Source organism: Neophocaena asiaeorientalis, unplaced genomic scaffold (genome assembly GCF_003031525.2).
Source record: "Neophocaena asiaeorientalis asiaeorientalis breed wild unplaced genomic scaffold, Neophocaena_asiaeorientalis_V1.1 scaffold240, whole genome shotgun sequence".
NCBI classification, from domain to species: domain Eukaryota; kingdom Metazoa; phylum Chordata; class Mammalia; order Artiodactyla; family Phocoenidae; genus Neophocaena; species Neophocaena asiaeorientalis.
The window spans coordinates 5,262,566-5,284,698 of NW_020185331.1; the positions used below are offsets into that span (position 1 = coordinate 5,262,566).

The 22,133-nt window shown below is 48.3% G+C and overlaps 2 protein-coding genes across 3 annotated transcripts in view; one reads left to right on the forward strand and one right to left on the reverse strand.

Moving 5' to 3' along the window:
- Positions 1-1,180: 1,180 nt before the first annotated feature.
- On the reverse strand, positions 1,181-19,627 carry ACTR1A (actin related protein 1A). 2 transcript variants are annotated; one of them, XM_024734871.1, is made up of 11 exons: positions 19,447-19,627; positions 10,449-10,513; positions 9,121-9,196; positions 8,292-8,417; positions 7,368-7,492; positions 5,705-5,921; positions 4,885-4,977; positions 4,092-4,266; positions 3,927-3,988; positions 3,172-3,212; positions 1,181-2,994 (listed from the first exon to the last, which is right to left on the reverse strand). In XM_024734871.1, exons 1-11 carry the CDS (start codon positions 19,492-19,494, stop codon positions 2,892-2,894), a joined length of 1,131 nt encoding a protein of 376 aa, XP_024590639.1. In that variant the 5' UTR covers positions 19,495-19,627; the 3' UTR covers positions 1,181-2,891. The 2 variants fall into 2 exon arrangements, with proteins under 2 accessions (XP_024590639.1, XP_024590638.1); XM_024734870.1 differs by lacking the exons at positions 1,181-2,994; positions 3,172-3,212 and having other exon boundaries at positions 3,232-3,988; positions 19,447-19,571.
- A 2,220-nt stretch (positions 19,628-21,847) lies between these two features.
- Positions 21,848-22,133, forward strand: part of SUFU (SUFU negative regulator of hedgehog signaling) — a 110,736-nt gene continuing 110,450 nt past the window's right edge. The window contains exon 1 of the mRNA XM_024734832.1: positions 21,848-21,951. Coding sequence (XP_024590600.1) covers positions 21,848-21,951 — 104 coding nt within the window. The remainder of the gene's footprint in view (positions 21,952-22,133) is intronic.

Below are 22,133 nucleotides of genomic sequence, written 5' to 3' on the forward strand. Positions count from 1 at the left end.
GAACAGGATTCCTTACTTAATAAGAGCAGCCTGAGAGCATTTCAGAGATGAGTGGGGGGCCACCCACATCAGAGTCACTGGGGTAGCAGGGAGAGCCTGCAGGCCCGTGGCCGCATGGGCCCTTGGGAGCGAAACAGCTTTCAGGCCTGCATTCGTAGCCCCAGTGCGTTTCCCATGTACCACTGCTGGACATGGTGGGCAAGGAGGAGTGGCCACTTCTAGGCTAGAGGTCCTTAACCTTGGAGTCGCTGGGGAGCTTGCAAAGATGCTGGTGTCTGAGTTGTTCCCCAAGATTCTGATTTCATGGGTCTGGGTACCGCCTGGCACTGGGGTTTCGGAAAGCTCTGTGGTGATTTTACCGTGCAGCTGGGACTGAGAACCTCTGCTTGAGGTCAGCGTTTCTCGGCCTCGGCACTACAGACATTTGGGGCTGGGCTGTTCTTTGTTGTGGATGTTTAGCAGCATCCCTGGCCTCTGCCTACTAGATGTCAGTAGCATCTCCCTCCAGTTGTGACGACCAAACATCTCCGGGCATTGCCAAGTGTGTCCTAAGGGGCAAAACTGACTTTGACTGGGAACCACTGCTCTAGGCCAATGGTTATTTGAGGGTGTGCACAGCGGTTAAGAATGTAGGCCCTAGGGCTATATTGCCTGGGATCAAATTCTAGTTAACAAAGGGCAGAGCTTTGGGAAATTATATAAGGAATAACAAACATACTTACACTTGTACGGTTGTTGGGAGAATCAAATGGATTAACATGTGTAAAGTGCCTGGAAAACCGCTCCCCGCTCCCCCCCAAGTATACAGGTTTAAAATGGAGAACTGATTAATTAGCATATCTGCGCGTGGGCCCTGGGAACAGTATTTTAATAAGCTTCTGACTTCAGAGATGTGAAGAGCTGGCCCCCTCATTTGGGGTGGAGTCTCATCCATGGGCTTGGGCATGTGCACAGGCCTGGGGCCTTCATTCCTGACCTGGTCTTTGGGCTTCGTTGTGAACACCATCTTCTCTGCGTCCACCTGACAGGCTGGGGCTTGGGCTAAGGTCAGGCCAAGTCTGGCTGGTGCAACAGTGCCCTCTAGAGGACAGACTAGGCCCAGTCACAGCCTCAGATTCCGGGCCCACAGCTTCTCCCTCCTCCCACCCTGCACTGGCTACAGACAGAGGCCCAGCTGATGTGTCTATTGGAAGGAGTTTATTTAAGTACACTGGGCCCCACCAGGCAACGTGGTTTGTGCGAGGCTGTGCGAGGGACAGGCTTGGGCTAAGGGCGGGGGAGGTGAGCTGGTTAAGCACACTGCAGTCTGTGGGTCGCCACATCGCTTTCACACACACCTGCTGCTGTGGCCCACACCTGGCAGGGCCTTTGGTCATTGGACGGCATGGGGGAGAATACTGCCTGGAATCTGGGATCAGGGCAGGTCTTGGTGTCACAGGTGAGGGTGCCGGTGAATATCTGCTAGCCCCAGCTTTGCACCATCTGGCCTGAAGAGCCTTGGGACCACTGCCAGGCCAGCCCAGTCCAGGGTAGGCACCTGGCCCCACTGGACCAGAGGAGGTGAGCCTGAGCCCATCAGCTCCTGGCACTCTGGTCTGGCCCCTCCCTAACCAAACAAGTGCAAAGAAAAGAATGGCACAAATCAGCCCAGAGGGGGCTGTCTCGCCCCTACAACCTAGTCCCCCCGGGTCAGCTAGCGTGGGAAAAGGCAACTTAATTGCAGCTCTTTCTCCAGTCCTAAGAAGGCTGGATCCCCAGCACCCCTCCTTTGCTAGCAGCCTCTGCCAAAGGGTGATTCTACCTCCTGTTTCAGAAAATCCAACCAGCAACCAGCCTGTTGATTCCAGGGTGGTGAGCAAGTGGAAGAGGGAGAAAGAAAGAGGCTGGAGTGACTCTGAGTGTAGCCTCTGATCCCAAATGGTCCTGAGGCCTATGGATACTGTCAGTTCACCGTTAGCGGGGAGTGGCGGGGCCCTGGATGCTATGCTAAGCTTAGGTGCTGTAAACGTTAGTGTGAACAGGGTGACTGGCGGGCAGGAGGCAGTGAGCTCCCTCGCTCCAGTCCCTGTACTGAACAAACACTTCAATAAATAAAACTGAAGATGGCTTTGCCCATGGATGGATGGAAAGCAAGGGCCTGGGGCCAACAGGCTCCTGAAACTCTCCCGAGATCCCCGGATGGGGGTTGGGGGTTAGAGCGTTAACTCTGCCACCCATCAGAAGTAGCACTACTCCTGCCCTCCTCAAATGCCCAGTGTGGTCCTGGTCTCCAGGTGAAGATGAGGGCATCCTGCCCCCTCCTGATACCGAAGTCTCAGTAACCGCTCCTGGAGTGCTTTTCCAGCTTTCTAAACCCAAACTGCAACAAAACCAGACAGAACTCAACCCTGGCCCTCAGTCTGTGATCAAGGGGCATTGAGAGCAGAATGATGAGCAAGGGGAGGCAGCAGCTGCCTTGGGCCGCAGGGCACCCTGGGTGGGGTAGGGGTGGGGCTGGCCCAGCCTAGGATGGGCAGCAGCAAGGTCTCCTGGGGGTTGGGTTTACCTCCCTCTCTGTCTCCCTATGGTAGTAAACATAGTCCCACACAGCCAGCCAAAGACCCTGCTGACGGAGCAGGGCCCTCTGCCAGCACTCTTCCCTGTCGGGCCAGTTAGTGGTCAACCCCAGGTCTCAGGCCGTCACCATCGTGGGTAGTTCATCGTCCTTTCTGGGCCCCGGGATCCCTGGGATCCCTGGGCCACACGGCACTCGCATATGCGCACACACTCGTACCCACACACCCACACACACACTCATACACACAGGCAATTCCTCGCAAACACTCCGACTCAAGAAAGCGAGTTTTAAAGTGGAGTTAACTTCAGAGAGAGGTGAAGATGATGTCCCAATATTAGAAGGTTTTCCTGTGGATGGATCGGGCACCGTCTTCCTCGTATTCCTTCTTAGAGACCCACATCTTTTTAAAGGTGTCCAGGGAGGCAAGGATGGAGCCCCTGGAGTGGAGGGAATCCAAAGGAACAATGTCAGAGAAGGGGAGTGGGTACTCATGGAGCCAGCCAGTCCCCCTGGGGCCAAACCAGACCAGGCTTTTCTTTAAAGGGATGGGGTGGTGAGGGGTAATCAATGCCTTTGCTTCCTGTTCCGCTCTTATGCCCAGAAGAGCTACTCACCCAATCCATGTGGAATACAGTCTCTCTTGCGGTGCAGATATCTGCAGGGGTGGGTGGAAAGAGGAATCTGAGACGTCCATCCTCCCCTCTCCCTTTCCCTGCCACTACTCACCTTTATGGCCAATTCTCACCGCCAGTGAGAGCCGGTGGATACATGGATACATTTCAGTGGATATATTTCATAAAACAGGCTTTAAGTTATGTCCCTGCTGGACCCTGTGGCCTCTCTGGGGGGTACTGTGGCCAGCCTGCTCATCTGAAGAAGGAGGTTCCCGGCATCCCTAAGTATCTATGGCTCCCAGGGAAGCTGGGGCTATCTGGGGGCAAGATTTGGCTCCGTCGGGGGCTGGTGGGAAGCCCCAGTGTGGTGGCAAGAACCACACTCCTCCATTCAGGATCCCCCCTTAGGCAGGCCAGCTCTCCTCAGCAGTCACTAAGACGTTAGACTGTGTCACAGGGGAGCAAAGTCAGTCTCCTGTCAGTGTTACCGTTTCCCTGAAAGACCACGTGTGGGGCCCTCAGCCTAGCACCCTGCCACATCTGGGTATCAGAACTGCCCCCTTTTGTGAAGACGGAGAGTGAAGAGGGGTCCTCCCCTCTGGTGGGCTTCAGGGGCAGAGTAGAAGCTGGGAGCCATCTGGCGGTGCCCGAAAAACTTGGGCAGAGCAGGAGGGGAGGCCACGCCACATGGCCCTCCAGATCCTGGGAGGCTCAGTTCCACCCAGCCCCTGGCCCCGCCCCCAGCATGCTCCTACCCTGATCTTCACATCTTTCGGAGCCAATTTCTTCACTTCACTCAATAGCCTGTCACCAAAACCTGAATGGGCAGGAAAGGAGAATCTCACGTCAATTCTCTGGGCGTCGGGGCCCAGCAGTATGTGGAAGCTTCCTGGGGAAGGGCGCTGAGAGCAAAGACCAACCTTTGAACAGGGTGGAGCCTCCCGAAAGGACGATGTTAGAGAAAAGTGTGCGCCGCAGGTCCATGTCAGACTTCTGGATGGCGAACACCAGCACCTCATGGATGCCCTCGCTCTCCTCGCCGATCAGGTCCGGCCTGAACAGCAGCTCAGGTGCCCGGAATCGGGAAGGACCAATCTGCAGGGGGGCCGCAAGCTTCTCAGGCTGGGGTGGGGGCTCTCTGCCCATGGCTTAGTAACCAGGTGGCTAGGAAGAGGGCCCTCTGCCCATGGCTTAGTAACCAGGTGGCTAGGAAGGCCACGCTCAGGCAAGACCTTGTACGTCAAGGGCACAAAGAAGAACAAAGAGAGGGCTCCTGGGAACAAAAAGGAACAAACAGGGCTCCTGGGAAACTACAGAGAGGAAGCTCCTGTGCGTAATCCTAGCTCTGGCACGTGCCGGCCAGAGACTTAATAGATGGATTCATTCATTTGTGGAAATTTCTTCCTATCAGTGGAGGTCCAGGGAGATGGAACTCACCCTACACTGTGCCTAAGTGGTTAAGGACAGCACTCTACCTCACGCTTCCTAGTCCCATTCCGACCTAGGAAGATGCCTCTGGTGCCTTCTCCCCTCCACACAGGACAAGCAAAGTCCCTGGCACCTCGCTCTGCAGGAGATGCTGTGGCTCAAGAGCTATGCTGCTCCAGGCAGATGGTGTGAAAGACCTGACTCCAGCCTGCCCGTGGGAAGTCTGGTTTGGGCCCAGAGCTTTTGGGGCCTGGGGGGCCTGAGAGGAGAGGTCCGGACACCTACCTCAATGGTGCTGCCGTCGGGCAGGTAGTACTGTGCCTTCTCCGTCTCTAGCGTCTCATCCTTCTGGGGGTTTATGGATAGGTAGCAGGCTCTCTGCAGAACGAAGCACAAGTCAGGCAGGCAGGAAACCTGGCGCCTACCCAGTCAAAGTCCCCGGGAGTGATGTGCTGCTGCAGAAATCTGCCCATTGCAGTGACTGCCCTAAAGGTCGTTAGAGCTGTATATGCTAAGTGCCACCCAGTGAGGGCTGACCGAAATCTCCCTGCCCTTTCTTAGGATACCGTTTTCACCTGCTCCACCTTCCTGCTGCGCAAGCGTGGCAACTCAGCTTTCTGGATTTGGGTCTGAGACCACACCCTAATTTTAGTCCAGACTCAGGTGTTTTTCTCCTACTACTCATACAGTTCTGGGTACTGCCTACCCAGCTCCGAGGTCTCCTAGAGCTATAGGTGGCAGGAGGGTTCATTTTACCAAAAAAGAAAAAAGTATTCTGACTTCTTCAAGGATGTAAAAGAACGTATGTAATTTGTACGTAATGTATAAAAAGCATTAAGTAAAGGAGCATGGTGTGCTCATCACCCAGCTTAGGAAATAGAGGCAGCTCCCTTTCTACCACAAGACGGCAGCACTTTGGAAGGTGAATCCGTCAGGGTCAGGGGACCCAGCTGGAGACCACACAGCTGCCAGGAGGCCTGGCTGGGGAGGGCAGAGCCTGATCCCCAGGACAGGAGCTTCGCCGCTCTTCACTTCAGGTCACGGAGGTCCTGGCTGCTATTCCCATTCCCTCTCCCAGCCCTGGGCCCACGGGGGCAACACTTACTTCTTTTATGGCCTTGACAATCTCAAACTCGGAGGATGAGTGGAAATCATAGCCTTCCTTGCGCAGGTAGAGGCGAAGGAAGCGAGAGACGTCCCGGCCAGCGATGTCGATGCGCATGATTGAGTGGGGCATGGCAAAGCCCTCGTAAATGGGCACGGCGTGGGTGACGCCATCCCCAGAATCCAGCACCACACCCGTGGTCCTGCCGGTGGCATAACTGAAGCAAAGGGGGCAAACCATCACCAACCCCTGCCTCCTCACTCGGGGAAGAAACTCACTTCTTGCTAGAGTTCAGTGTCAGCTAAACTAAAGCTGGGGCCTGCCTTCTCCAGAAGCCTTCGACTGGACTAAGTACGAAGGCAGCCTGAGTACTGAAGCAAGCAAGCCTGTAGTGTCTGAAGGAAAGGGGCTGAGCCTCTCCAAGCTCCTTCCCCAACCCCCAGAAGAGCAGGCCTTCTAACCGCAGGAGATGGCCTGGCCTTCAACTGCTTCAGGGACCCAGCCTGAGGGACAGTTTTTACTCTCTAGACAAGAGGACAAAACTCAAATGCCTACAGGGGTCAGGCAGGAAAAGTGAATGAGTAAAAGAAAATAATATCTTCACTTTCATAAAAAACTAGCTTCTTCCCACATGGCCCTCTAGGTCTGTCCTTAGTATTTTCTCTTTTGGTAAGGACAAGGGTACAGACATATATTTCTGTGATATGAGGGGAAAAACCCACAATGCTTCATAAATAGCAACTGACATTCTGCCTTCGTGTTGGGAGGACAACAGGCAATGGAGAGACTGTGGTGAAGTCAAGTTTGCAAGCCCTATCTAAAGTGCAGCTGCTACTTTATTTCAGCTCCAGCTGATTTTTGTTCTAGAGGAGTGCAGGCCCAGCATTACCAGATCTTCCCATTTTTTCAGAGAAGCCGAAAATTTGGATTTTGACAGGAAATGTCCTAATTTTTAAATGCTGGCTCACAATTTTTTTTTTTTTTTTTTTTTTTTTTTGCGGTATGCGGGCCTCTCACTGTTGTGGCCTCTCCCATTGCGGAGCACAGGCTCCAGACGCGCAGGCTCAGCGGCCATGGCGCATGGGCCCAGCAGCTCCGCGGCATGTGGGATCTTCCTGGACCGGGACACGAACCAGTGTCCCCTGCAGCGGCAGGCGGACTCTCAACCACTGCGCCACCAGGGAAGCCCTGGCTCACAATTTTTTAATGGGGCCAAACACATGCCATCTGTAGGTCACCAGTGTACGATCTCGGTAATATACCTAACCCTGGTGTGAGGCAGGTTGGGAGCGTGACGGAAAGACAGGGGTGTGAGAACAGGGAACACAGAGGTGTTTTCATCACGACCCTATCACCAGGCTTGCATAGCACCCGGCACAAGTAGGCCCTGAAATAATACCCGAAGTCATTACAGGGGCCTGCAGGGAGAGCTGTTGCAGCACATGGCCTTCCCAGCAGGCTGAGTGGAGAGCCTGTGGCACCAAACCAGCAGGGAGTTACGAGACTGGAAAACAGCCTCAATGCTGTCTTTCGCACCATCCAACCTTCCCTGGCAGAGATGTTCAGGTGACTCTGAACCAGCCCAAAGGAGAGGCAGCCTCGACTCTGCCAAAGGACTGCTTTCCCCGCAAGGGGCCAGGCTAGCCAGCCAGCTGCTACTCACAGGCTGAGCACAGCTTGCATGGAGATGAAAAGGGCTGGCACATTGAAGGTCTCGAAGAAAACTTCAGCAGCTCGTTCCCGGTTTTTCCGCGGGTTTAAAGGCGCCTCTGTCAGGAGCACAGGATGCTGGTGAAAGATGCCCAGACAGCAATCAGGGCGAGGCCAGATTCCCACCCCTCATTAGTACTGTGTGGCTGGTTGGAGAGCTCAGGCGACCTTTGTCAGCCTCTCTCCAAAAAAGGACAGACTGGGCTTGTCACCTATCCCCACCCAAGTCAGCTTCTCAACTTTCTAAATTCATACCCCCTTTAAAGTCTCATTCTGTCCTCATCCCTTACTCCCCTCCTTGTCTTCCAAGATTCTTATATAGGTCCTTGTACCTACTGTATAGCTCCAGTTGTCAAGATTTTGCTAAACTCTAAATTTGAAATTATTACGATAAAAATAATAGTTAAAAATTTTTTTTCAAAATAGAAAATTAAATTTCAATATTGACCGTACTTTTAAAAAATGGAACATATCCCTCCCCTGGAAATTCTGATAAGCCTAGTACGCACCTTCCTTTTGTGTTTCTGAGTTGAGACTTCCTTTCTTAGAAGGTAAAGAGTATAGGCTCTGAAGTCTGAAAGACGTGGGTTTGAATCCCAGCTCTACTACTCTATTCACTGGGTGATCTTAAAAACACCACCTGGCTTCTCTGACCTTCTGTTCCCTTGTTTATAAAATGGAGATAATACTACCTGTATCTCATAGGAATGCTGTGAAGATTAAATGCAAACATGTCTGGAAAGCACATGGCCTGGTGCCTAGAACATAAGACTCAAACGCTCGTGGCAGTTATCATTGTCATCCGCCTCATCTCTGGGGTAGGGGCTCTGCCTGCTCTGCAAACCCTGCAGGGGCACCCTGAACATAGGACCCTCACCTCCTCTGAGAAAGTCTGCAGCTGGTCCTTAGAATAGACGTATTGCCAGATGCGCTCCATGTCGTTCCAGTCCTTGACGATGCCGTGCTCCATGGGGTAGCGGATGGAGAGCAGTCCTCGGTGCTCCTGGGGGCAGAGAGCAGCACTTACAGCAACAGCCAGCCTCTCAGCAGGGCTGCCAGGTGGGCCCTACTCTTCCAGGGCCTGCAGTCCTCAACCACAGCTAAGGGCGGGCCACCCAGCCTCCAAGTCTCTAAGCTGTATGCTGCGAACCGTACTCAGTGCCCAACCAGCTGGCAAAGCAGAGGGCTTCTGCATTTCCGTGGGCCGCTGGGTGGCACCCTCCTCATTGCCTGGTTCCAGGACACAATCTCCTGGCGTTTGCAACCAAGGTTGGCAACAATGATTCTGTTGTTCTGCTTCTAGAAGCTGCCTGAGGAAAACTGTGCTAATTAACTGCCAAACTGTGCTAATTAACTTATCTCCAGGGTATCCCAGCTAGAATCTCCCCCCAATCACTTCTGCCAAAAAAATAACGAAGCCAGTCAACTTAATCATTGGCAATGAAGCGAAAGCCCTCTTTTCTAGACTGGTCTCTATTTCCCAAAGTGGGGTTCCAGATATTTTTTCTCCAAAACCAGAGGCTGTTCCTGGGAGAAGGAAACCAACTAGGTTTACTCTCTCTAGAATGAGAGAGTGAAAGGGGAGAGTTCAAGAGGAAATTGCTCCTTTTACTCGTGGCCATGTCCCACTGTGGGACACTGCCCGAGTGGGGAACAATGAAGGTCCCCTGCTGGCTTGAGGCTTCTTCAGTAGGACTGGGGATTACCTCTGCTTTGGGGCCAATGAAGATGTCGCCTTCGAGGGCACCTGCCATGACACGAACGTGTTTGGGTCTGCCCACACTACAAAAGAGAGCAGGGAGGACCATCACTTTTCATTTCATGACACAACACATGACAGGACACGGGAAGGATGTACTGATGCACGTACTTGGATGGGAAGAAATATACTCAATTCTACTGTGATTATTGTTGAGGAATGAGATTATAGTTGATTTTGATTTTCCTCTTTCTGCTTTTCTGCACTTCCCACAATTTCTATAATAAACATGTATTATTTTATTTTTTTGTATTTATTATTTTAAGTCATTTGTATTTCATATATTTAATATATTTATATTGTTTTATAAGTTATTAAAACAAATTCTGGAGGATTCAATACCTCTAGTTCTTCTTTTTCCACAGTATATATGCAGATCAAGAGAGACAGGGAAACAAGAATTCATTTAGATCGATTAACTCAAAAAGTTTTTGTCTCCTTAGCCTCCTGCCCAGGCCTCCTATTAAGGAAAACTGTGATGTTGTAAATGACAGATAGCCTTTCTTCCTTTTTCTACTGCTTTGAGCCCCTTTCCCAGGCACCCGTGCCCTTTTCCTGCCTGCAATCTCTCTGCCTCAGGAAGAAAGTGCTGAGAAAAAAACTCATCCTTGGGCTTCCCCGGTGGCACAGTGGTTAAGAACCTGCCTGCCAACGCAGGGGACACGGGTTCAAGCCCTGGTCCGGGAAGATCCCACATGCTGTGGAGCAACTATGCCCGTGTACCACAACTACTGAGCCTGCGCTCTAGAGCCTGCGTGCCACAACTACTGAAGCCCGCGTGCTTAGAGCCCGTGCTCCACAACAAGAGAAGCCACTGCAATGAGAAGCCCTCGTGCCGCAACTAGAGAAAGCCCGTGCGCAGCAACGAAGACCAATGCAGCCAAAAATAAAAATAAATAAACTTATATAAAAAAAACCAAAAACTCATTCTCACTAGGATGGTAGGTATGGTTTAATGTTAAACCCCATCCTGGGTGATAGGAGAATTTTAAGAAGAGGGTTCCATGAAGAGACTGTCATCCAAAGCAATGAGTCACCAATGATAACATTTTTGGCATCAGATAAAATCAAATTAAAAAAAATTCACCTCTTGGATTGTACCCTGCAGGCAACTGTCTGCTTACTCCAAAAGCCAGCTCCTGTCCCTCGCTTGTTGTTTTGAGTACCAAGACTGACCCAAATGAGAGATCCTTTCTCCCTAAAAGATGGAGGGCTGATACCATAATAAAGCTGACAAGCCTCCCAAGCTTCTGACTAAGCTACAGAATGACTTACTAGTTTGGAAAGCAGTATTTGGGGATCTGATCACCAGCAAAACCAGCTTTAATCACACCGGATCCCTGAGGAGAGAGAGAAAGAGAAGTCACAATATCACAAAAACAAGAGGAGATATATATCATACAGTATGTATAATATGGTTCCACTTTTACTTTAAAGAGAGAGACCTTATACTTATGTATACTATATCCACTTGTATGAGAATCTGAACAGTGAACACACACCAAAGGGAGGGCAGTGGGGCTGGGGATGGTGAGGGGCATTTCCATTGCATACTCTGAATATTATTTGATTTTTATGTATTCTTTGACTTTTCTACATTGAACATGTTTTACTTTCGGAATTAAAAAGGGAAATTAATATTAATAAAGGGGAAAAAAAAGAACTCTTGAGGAGAGAAGAGGAAAGTGACTAGAAGCACCGAAGCAGCCAAGTTTAGGAATATAACCAAGGAGGGAAGAGCGCATGATTCTGTTACACCATCGTGGAACACTTCTAACCTACTTTCCCAGCTCAGACCCAGACTATCCCTGCCCTCCAAGGCCTCTATGACAGACACCACCACGAGCGCTGCCATACTTGAAGTTAACTCCAATATGACACACGTTGTCTGGTTCTGACTACAGAGGCAGACCACTATGCTTTGTGGGAGGTTTGTGGTGGTTGTTTTGTTTTTTCACTATGCTTTGCTTTACTTGTTGGTCTCTTGAGGTAAAGAGCAGGAAAGCCCTAAAGCACTGTCTGAGAAGAATCTGATGTCTCCCACCATCACCTCTGGTACCACCCGGGCCCAGCCAAAGTAAACATTGACTCTGGACATCAACTCCACGCAGGACAGATGTCGAGGCCTGATACTGCTTGAGATTCACCCTGTTTTCTTCCTTCTTAATTCTTCTGCCACCACACCTGATACCCTCGTCCTTCCACCCCCCAACACAGTTTGTAGCTGCAAGTGTAATTAGGGCAAGCCTTTTCCTGCTGCATGGTGACCACTTCTCCTGGAACGAGTGTAATATTGATATTTCCAGGACCTACACAGCAAGCAGTAAACACATCAGGAGAGCTAACTAGCCAAGGTTACCTTGGTACCAAAGGCTTCCTGGCAACAGCCCTGGATCCCTCTCTGTCTCTTATTTCTGCCCTTCTATAGGAGAAGGGCAGGGGCTGGGGTGGGGTGAGATGGGTCATCCTGGTACCTGATTGTAGCAAGACAGAGGGAGGAGGTAAGAAGTGGTTGAAGGACAGGGAAAGCAGTATGGGAGGAGAGCAGGGCAAGCCAGTTCTCTAAGACAGCAGGAGCCTCTGCCAACAGAAAAAACAGGAGACAATGTGCAAACCCATTGGCCTAGGCAGAACAGCAAGGAGCCTGGAAAAGGTGCAGCTGTAAACTGAGCTCAAAGACCGGGAAGGAGGAAAAGACTATCTTACTGCAAACCCAAGGGCCCTGGGACAGCATCACAGCTAGTGAAAATAACACTGTACAAGAGAACTCTGGGAACTTGTGAGCTCAAGCTTCCAATAATTGCCCACTGCCTTCATCTGGGTGTGGTGATGCCAGCAGACTAACTGGATCTCCTGGTAGAGGTTGAAAACAAGAAAAGTAATCTAGAGTCTGTGCTTCAGACTACGTGGCATACAGGATCTTAGTTCCCTGACCAGGGATTGATCCTGTGCCTCCCACAGTAGAAGCGCAGAGTGTTAACAACTGGATCGCCAGGAAAGTTCCTAGATATTTTTAAGAGATGATTTTCCTGGATATTTGATTTTGAGTTTACTAGCAAAAGGACTGGAGGCTGAGTGACAAAGCGGAGTAAGATGTTAGGTTCTTTTCTTTCTCTCCATCCTTCCCGGCAAGAGTATAAAATGCCCAGTTCAAATACCACCGCCTTGCTCCTGAAGAATAATCCCCAGTTGGAATTAATTATCCTCTTCCTATTATCTCCCCAAATCACCATTACCTGTTTTACTAGGTAGCATAAATTTCATTCTGCTTTTCTTTAAAAAAACATATATATATACTTTTGATGTGGACCATTTTTTTAAGTCTTTATTGAATTTGTTACAATATTTCTTCTGTTTTTCGTTTTTTTTTTTTTTTTTTTTTGGCCATGAGGCATGTGGGCTCTTAGCTCCCCAACCAGGGATCGAACCCACACCCCCTGCATTGGAAGGCGAAGTTTTAACCACTGGGCTGCCAGGGAAGTCCCCTCATTCTGCTTTCTATTCGAATTTATGGTTTCCACTTTTGTTTCCTTTCAGTGCAAATTCCTTGAAGTCAGAGACTGTATATCAGCGGTATCTCACATGTGCAAGGTACTTGAATAGATGCTGGTTGACTAAAATGAAAACCAAGCTCAAATGATTGAGCTGATGAAGCCTAAAGTATGGAACCTGAATGAGCAGCTGGAATGCCAGAAGCCCCAGGCAGAGGTGGTACAGGGAAGGCAAAGGCAGGATTGGGAATGATGCACAGGGTGGAACCAGACCCAGCTTGTCCCTGCAGCTCCACGAGCTGCCTGGCAGGCCAGCTGAAGAATGGGTGAAGAATGTGTGGGGATGGGGGAGCCGGCTGAGTTGCCTCTCTTCTGCGCAAGCCATACCATAAGAGCATATAAAAGGGGCATGTCAATTTCTTCAGGGTCATGTCAATTTCTTTAACAGTATTTGTAACTAGGAACTGTATACCTGGCAAATGAGCTGCCACTCTCTTTGTTATTCACTCTGGCAAAGCCAAGTAAACAAATGCCTTTTAGAAGCTACTTGAAAAAGTAGTCTCATTAAGCATTTGATTTTGGGGACTTGAGTCTGCTGCCAGCCACCACTGACAATTCTCCTTCTGATGCAGGCAAACAAATAGCAAATCCTTCAGCAAGGCTCTCCCAGTACCTGCTGGCTATAGGCCTTGTGGCTTGGGCAACCTTATCCTAAGCACTGATTATTCTTGACATGCTGGGAAGGAGGCTAGCTGTCTGACATTTTACAAGTGGGAAGAGGACGCTGAGAGGTGGAGCCTCAGATTCCAGGATACTCGTGGCCCATTTTGGCCCAAAGACATATTTTGTTTGGCCCACAAAGTAGTTTTTTTTTAAAAATTAATTAATTAATTTATTTTTGGCTGTGTTGGGTCTTTGTTGGTGCACATGGGTTTTCTCTATTTGCGGCTGTTCTTTGTTGTGGTGCGTGGGCTTCTCATTGAGGTACTTCTCTTGTTGTGGAGCACGGGCTCTTGGAGCACGGGCTCTAGGCACGCGGGCTTCAGTAGTTGCGGCTCTTGGGCTCTAGAGCGCAGGCTCAGTAGTTGTGGCACACAGGCTTAGTTGCTCCGCGGCATGTGGGATCTTCCCGGACCGGGGCTCGAACCTGTGTCCCCTGCATTGGCAGGTGGATTCTTAACCACTGAGCCACCAGGGAAGTCCCCCATAAGGTAGTTTTTTTTTTTTTTTTTTTAATTTATTTATTTATTTTGGCTGCTTTGGGTCTTCGTTGCTGTGCGCAGGCTTTCTCTAGTTGTGGCGAGTGGAGGCTACTCTTGTTTGCGGTGCGCAGGCTTCTCATTGTGGTGGCTTCTCTTATTGCAGAGCACGGGCTGTAGGCGTGCGGGCTCAGTAGTTGTGGCTCACGGGCTCTAGAGCGCAGGCTCAGTCGTTGTGGTGCACGAGCTTAGTTGCTCTGCAGCATGTGGGATCTTCCCAGACGAGGGCTCGAACCCGTGTCGCCTGCATTGGCAGGCGGATTCTCAACCACTGCGCCACCAGGGAAGCCCCATAAGGTAGTTTTTTAAAAACAACTTTATTGAGATAAAATTCACATGCTGTACAATCTACCATTTAAGGTGTGTAATTCAATGGTTCTTAGTATATTCACAGTGTACAATCATTCACCACAATCTAATTTGAAAACTTTGTCATCATCCCCCAAAGAAACGCTGTATCCGTTAGCAGCCACTCTCCATCCTTACCACCACCAACCCCCAGCCCTAGGCAACTACTAATCTACTTTCTGTCTCCATAGACCACAAACTACTTTTACATTAACTTCTAACAGTTAAAAAATTAGAGATTGCACATGAAATTTAATACTTCTGATTTCTCTTGAAAAATCAGAAGATATGGCAACATTGGGTCTGCATTCCTACATGGGGACAACTGGTTGGAAATGAGAAGCAGCTGGCCCTTTGGTCAGGTGTGCCCAATGCACCTTTCAGATTCCTCGCACTGTTGTTAAGGCTACCTTCTCCCCCTGGCCCCCACGACTTTTTTAATGTATCTGCTTGGCCTCCGCAGGCATTGAGTTTGAGACCCCTATTCTAGACATGCTTTCTAGCTTGATGTGAAGCACATCCGTGGCTCTCAAAATATACATAATTGAATAGTGAGATTATCTCTGCAAGCCACCTCCTCTTCACTCTCTCCGTCAAACTACGGATGGATTCTTGCTGCAGTTGTATAACCAACAGCCTGAAAGTCACACCACAAGTGATGGTGTTACATAAATATATTGACTTCCATTTCCTCAGCTAATTCTAGTGTCCCTTAAACTTAAGTGAATCAGCAGATCTTAAGAGCTGATGACAATCAACAGATGAATGGATAAAGAAGATGTGGCACATATATACAATGGAATATTACTCAGCCATAAAAAGAAACAAAATTGAGTTATTTGTAGTGAGGTGGATGGACCTAGAGTCTGTCATATGGAGTGAAGTAAGTCTGAAAGAGGAAAACAAATATTGTATGCTAACACATATATATGGAATCTAAAAAAAAATGGTTCCGAAGAACCTAGGGGCAGGACAGGAATAAAGACGCAGACGTAGAGAATGGACTTGAGGACACGTGGAGGGATAAGGGTAAGCTGGGACAAAGTGAGAGTGGCATGGACTTATATATACTACCAAATGTGAAATAGATAGCTAGTGGGAAGCAGTCGCATAGCACAGGGAGATCAGCTCAGTGCTGTGTGACCACCCAGAGGGGTGGGATAGGGAGGTTGGGAGGCGAGATGCAAGCGGGAGGAGATACGGGAATATATGTATATGTATAGCTAACTCACTTTGTTATAAAGCAGAAAGTAACACACCGTTGTAAAGCAATTTTACTCCGATAAAGATGTTAAAAAAAAAAGAGCTGATGACAAATTGTTTAAAAAAATGAGACAATTATGAAATTTGAACATTGACTAGATATTTGATGATATTAAGGAATTATTATTAATTTTATTAGGTTTGATAATAGTATATTGGTTATGTTTTTAAAAGAGTGTGGGGACTTCCCTGGTGGCGCAGTGGATAAGACTCCGCACTCCCAATGCAGGGGGCCAGGGTTCGATCCCTTGTCAGGGAACTAGATCCCCAATGCATGCCACAACTAAGGAACGCGCCTGCCACAAATAAGAACTGGTGCAACAAAAATAAATAAATAAATAATAAAATAAAAGAGTGTGGAAGTGGGAAGTGGGTGGGAATGTAGATTGACCGAGAGTTGATAACCATTTCAGCGAGGCGATGGATATGTGGATGTTTGCTATACTATTCCTCCTCCTTTTGTTTATATTTGAAATTTTCTATAATAAGGAGAGCTGGCAAATAAGATGATAACACTTAAGTAGAATTTCAAAACATAAATACTGTACACACACACATTATAAAATACATGTGTCCATAAAATCATGGATGGAAAGGAGCACATCAATTTAACGATGATGGTTTGCTTCTGGCGTTATGTCTGGACCAGAAAGAAAGGATGGGATTGTAGATGGGTACAAAGAGGCTTCAATTATATCTGTAACGTTTTATTTCCTAAAAAAAATGAAGCAAATATGGCAAATGACATTTATTAAATCTGGGTGGAAGACATGCTACATGGGTGCTTGTTATATACTTCTCTGAACTTTTCTGTGTGTTTAAAGTATCCCACTTTTCAAAAAGGGGGCTGAGGCAGCATAACATTCCCCCCAAACAGTTAAATTCTTAGCTTGAAAAACCTGTAAAGATCTGGTATTGTTCCTGCAATTAGGCCCACACAGTATGGTCATGAAGACAATCTTAAAATTGACCAGAATGTTGATCCATTTTAGGAAAGAACTTAACCTTCAAGATCTTCACAAAGATTTGAGCTTCAGAATAAACATAGTATTCTAATCAAAGTGTTGTGGTCCTCAGAATATGGCCTGGGAGCTGTCCTCCTCTTTCTTGTATTACTATCTATGATATGCCTTTGGGAAGAATGACTGCTTGTTTGTTGGTTTATTTATTTATTTATTTTTGGCTGCATTGAGTGTTGCTGCACGCAGACTTTCTCTAGTTGCGGCGAGCGGGGGCTACTTTTCGTCACAGTGCGTGGGCTTCTCATTGTGGTGGCTTCTCTTGCTGTGGAGCATGGGCTCTAGGCGCCCGGGTTTCAGTAGTTGTGGCACGCAGGCTCAGTAGCTGTGGCTTGTGGGCTCTAGAGCACAGGCTAAGTAGTTGTGGCACACGGGCGTGGGATCTTCGCAGATCAGGGCTCGAACCCGTGTCCCCTGCATTGGCAGGTGGATTCTTAACCACTGCACCACCAGGGAAGCCCTAATTACACTCTCTTTAGCCCAGAAATAAAATTGTGGCAGCATGGTAAGCTATGGAGCTGTTGAATCTGCTAGAGACACATTCTCAAAATATAAAGTTGGCTCAAATATTTCAAATGATTTTTCCTATCCATCTTTCATTTTGAAACAAAACAAAACAAAACTCTCTACATATCAAACAGCAAGAACTACGTGAGGCCCCATATCTAAAACTGTGGCAGATGCTCAGTAAATCCTAGTGGGAAAATTACTTAAGTTTCTCCTATTTTACCTTTTGGTGGGATTGTTGGCATAATAAAGGAAATATTTTCCCAGAAAAAAGCAAGTCTATTCCTTAAGTCTTAAAACTGAAAATGCACCACTGTTTTGATGCATTTCAAATACACTACCAAGAAAGAGAAAGAAAGAACTAAGAAGCATTCGCTTAAGTGACTAAAGAAAGCGGATGGAGATAGAACTGCTGCCCGACAAATCCAGAAGCAAAGGATCTGGTGGGATGGACAGACTACTCCTTCTGTACTGCTGATGAAAACAGGAGATTGCTAATTTCTTTTTTTTTTCTTTTTAAAACTTAAGAAAAAGGCAGATGAAGCACACACAGACTGGCTGAAGACAGAAATAGTGTTCTCTGAAAATCAACATCAAGAACAAGGAGTCCTACTCAACCCTGTACAGAAACTAACTAGGCTCCCCCCATCCCCCACAATCCTTTCTTTATTTAGGGACATTTTTATTACCGTGATAGAGATATTCAGTCATTTATCCCCCCACCCATCAGTAAAATTAAAAATCCAATGTGCACATAGTGGTGTCAGGCCCTAGATACTGTATGTGGGAGGGAGGTGGGGAAAGAGAGAGTAATGAAAAACGAAGGAATACCATTTTTTTTCCCGCCAGGGTTTAACAGTCTAATGAAGCAGACAAAAAAAAATTGCTCCCCAACATGAGATGTCTCACTGAGCTCAACCTCCTTCCTGGAGAGAAGGAAAGCTAACCAAAGAAGCACCTTTCCTTGGAAAAAGTGAGGAATTTGGAACCCAATCTCAATCTGAGTCTTGGATCCTTAATTCATAAACCAGGTGGTTTGAATACTGTTAGTTAACCTCCCCAAGCCTCACTTTTCTGCATATTTCAAGTTCTATCTACATATCAGTGTTGAAGCTTAAATGAGATGATGCAAATGAAAGGACCTTGCAAGTGCGCAAGGTCCAAAGGGCTGAATCAACGGAGCGAATCTGACAGTCACTTTAAGACAGAATTGTCAGTTTTTCCTCAATGGAGGGATTTAGAGACTTAGAAGGGGATTAGAAAGGTAGCAACCAATCTCCGTGAGACCAAACCTTTGAGTGGAAGACAGAAATCCATTTTTTTTTTTTAACAACTGCCTCCTTCCGCCAAAAATAAGAGCTGTATGTAGATTCTTTCCATTTGTCACTACTGATGCATTTGCGTGGGGTACTATCAAGAGGAATAATGGATAAAGCACCGGATTTAGGGCACCTACACTGTGCGACCTTGGGCTCACTTTTACCTCTTCGCTCTTCAGTTTTCACACTTGTAAAACGAGGACCAAAATTCCTGCCTCAACTGTTCACCCGGTTTTTGTGAGGATCCAGTTCGAATGTATGTGAAACCCCCATGTAAGCGCTAGAGCGCCTGGCAAATATTATGTTTAGTAATTTTTTCCCCCAGAAACGAGGCGTTCCGAAGAGGAAGGTATCTCCCTGCTTGCTTTGTCACTCTCCTTTCTTCTCGATTTTTATTAACTCTGTAATTTATAATCACAGAAAAAACTGAAATCCTAAGCCCATTTCTGGCACCTGACTCTCGGGCCCCACCCAGGTACACCGCCAAGCCTCCCGGCCGGCTCGGGATCTAAGGAAACTTAGCCCTTCTCCACCAGCAGGCGGGCCCTAGCCAGTCAGGCCGCACCACTGGGAGTCCCAGAAACCAATCCCAACAGCCCTCGTGCACCGCCCCGCCCCTTAGAGAGGCGAAACACTATGGCGGCCCGGAAGAACGACAGGGGCGCGAGCCAATCACTGCAGAGGGCTGCCCTCATCCTGCAAGGCCCAGAGGCGGGGTCATCGGTCAAGATGGAGAGCCAGAGGAGCCAATAGAGTTATCGGAAACTGGGGAGGGGCGGGCGCCGGGCGCTCACAGAGCGGTTAAGGCCCCTCGAGCCAAGGGCCCAAGGACCCCGCCTGGACTATAACCCTTCCCTTTATCCATCCCAAGGTTCTCCATCCTATGGTTGCTGGCCGGCTGGCCGCCCTGTCTGCGGACTACGGGTCGGGGGAGGACGGAGGCGGCGGCGGCTGAACCCGCCTGACAGGCCGGGCCAGTGACAAAGAGCCGGCGGCCCAGACTGAAACACGGGAAGCGATCCCTTCGGGGAGGAGAGCATAAGCCCCGCTAGGGGGATGCAACTCACGTTGTCGATCACGACAGGCTGGTTGGCGATCACATCGTAGGACTCCATGGCAGAGGAATCTCTCCTTCTGAGGAAGGAACTGCCAGCCTGGTCCGCCGCTAAGGCCACTGACACACATGCGCAGTCTAGCCGCCGGTACAGGGCGGCCAGGGAGCGGCCCGACCTCGCTTCCGAAGAACTACAACACCCAGCATGCCTTGCACCTGAGTAAGCCATCCAGGCGGCTTCGGAGGCCCGCCTAGTTTAAGGGACGGGGCGTCGCGTTTCCGACGCACAGTACCCTGGGCTTTGTAGTCTCCGTAGATAAGTAGAAGGGGACGCCGATTGATGGTTGCATTGCATGCCCGGATATGTAGTCCCTTTGAAGCGATTCGCAGTGCATGCTGAAATATGTAGTCCTGAGTACTTGTCTGTAGTTCGGTTTGGATTGATCAGTAACTCATGGATGTTTGGATTTTACAGATGAGTCCTTCCACTCCCTACCCTGGACAATTTGAGGTTGCCATGTTCTCATATGGGTCTATAAGACATTAATAAACATCTATTACAAAATAAACAGTTTCTAAACATCTATTACCATCACACTCTAATAAAAGGAAATTTTAATACACATGGGGAGGAACCTATTCCCAGAACAAAGAAAAATAATTTACATTGCATAAAATTTGCTTTTTTTGAAAAAAAAAAGTACATTTTGGTTGATTTTCTCATTTTTTCCTGGATAGGTGTAAACTTGGCAACATGCTAACATTGGTCTGAAGACTGGAATTTGGAACTACTGGTATAGATGATCTTTTGGACATTAAAACATCGTTCATCTAATAGCTTCAGTAACAGTATATCTTTAATTTTCATGGGGATTTAGAATTGACATTGATGGATGAGAAAATGGAAGTGAAGAGAGATTATGTGTCACTGTTTTCTAATGAGCCCAGTGCATTTTTCTCTAAATTATTTCCTCCATCCCTTCAAGTTGCAGGGAAGCTTTAGTTAATAGCAGCAGTAGTCAGGACTCTCTTCTATCCCTTTCTCTTGGACTTTCTTCAAGATCACTGAGTGGAAGACACTACTGTATGAAAAGTTATTGTAGGCAGCAAAATAATTCCCAACCTAGTGTCTTAGGAATTAAAACATTTCCCAGTTACAGAGAGTCAAAGGTAATGGAGAGGGGCAGCTTCACAGTAGATAATGAATATTGGTGTTCCTCAAGGCAACCTGCATACCTCTGCTTAAAACAGAACAAAAAAGAGATTGTCATCTTAACCACGTCATTTTAACCATGTATTAAATAATCACCAAGTCCATACAGAGTGAAATCAGAAAGAGAAAAACAAATATCATATAATATCGCTTATATGTGGAATCTAGAAAAATGGTACAGATGAACTTATAGGCAAAGCAGAAATAGAGTCACAGATGTAGAGAACAAACTTATGGTTACCAAGGCGGGAAGAGGAGGGTGGGATGAACTGGGAGATTGGGATCAACATATATACACTACTATGTATAAAATAGATAACTAATGAGAAACAATTGTTTAGCACAGGGAACCCTGCTCAATGATCTGTGGTGACCTAAACGGGAAGGAAATCTAAAAAAGAGTGGATATACGTATACTTATAACTGATTCACTTTGCTGTACAGCAGAAACGAACACAATATTGAAAAGCAATTATACTCCAATAAAAATAAATAATCACCATGTCTATTTAACTGATCCTAGTTTAAGTCTTGCTACTTTCTGACAGAACTCCAAAATAGGTATTTCAACATATGACCCCCGAATTTGGCGGTGTTAGTGTCAGTCAATACGGTCAATGGATGTTCAAAGACGGTAGGAAACATTTACATTTATAATCTATTAAAACTAACGCTACATGGCCGAATGAATCAATCCATTGTAAGACATTTTTTTAAGGTTTTTAAACAATACTTATTTTAGGCTGTGTTGGGTCTTCATTGCGCTTGCGGCGAATGAAGGCTTCCCTTGCGTAGCTGGGGTTCTAGGCGAACAGGCTTCAGTAGTTGTGACGCACGGGCTTAACTACTCCACAGCATGTGAGATTTTCTCGGTCCAGGGCTCGAACCTGTGCCCGCTGCACTAATACGCGGATTCTTAACCACTGCGCCACCTGGGAAGTCTCTGGCAAGTGTATGTTTAAATCCTTCTGAGCAGCGTGTCACCATAACAGTGACAAGCCCTTTGCGCACTTCCCAGTGCTTTCATGGGACCCTAGCACCTCAGAACGATGCCCCAATATCTCTATTTAAACCTGGGTTCCTCCTAACACTAGGGGGAGGCCAAGAGCCTTGGGACACCCCCCGCAACCCTGGGAGAGGGAGGCGGGACCTATTGTCAACTCATGCCTTCCCCACCTGTGACTGGCACAGACACTAGCCAATGGGTGCCGGAATAGGGCAGGCCGGCGCCCCGCCCCCTGAGCGCCCCGCGGCCCCCGAGGCACCCTCTGGCCGTCTCTGCCGCGGCTACGGCCTGGGCGGACGGTGCGCCTTGCGCAGGCGCGAAGCCTAGACCTCGCTGCAGCCCCCCCATCGCCTCCGGGAGTCGCACCCAGGGAGGTCGCCTGCTGGCGCGTCAGTGCTCTCCCCCTCGTCTGCCCTCCCCGGTCCCCCCAGCACCCTACGCGCCCCGATGGCGGAGTTGCGGCCTAGCGGCGCCCCCGGCC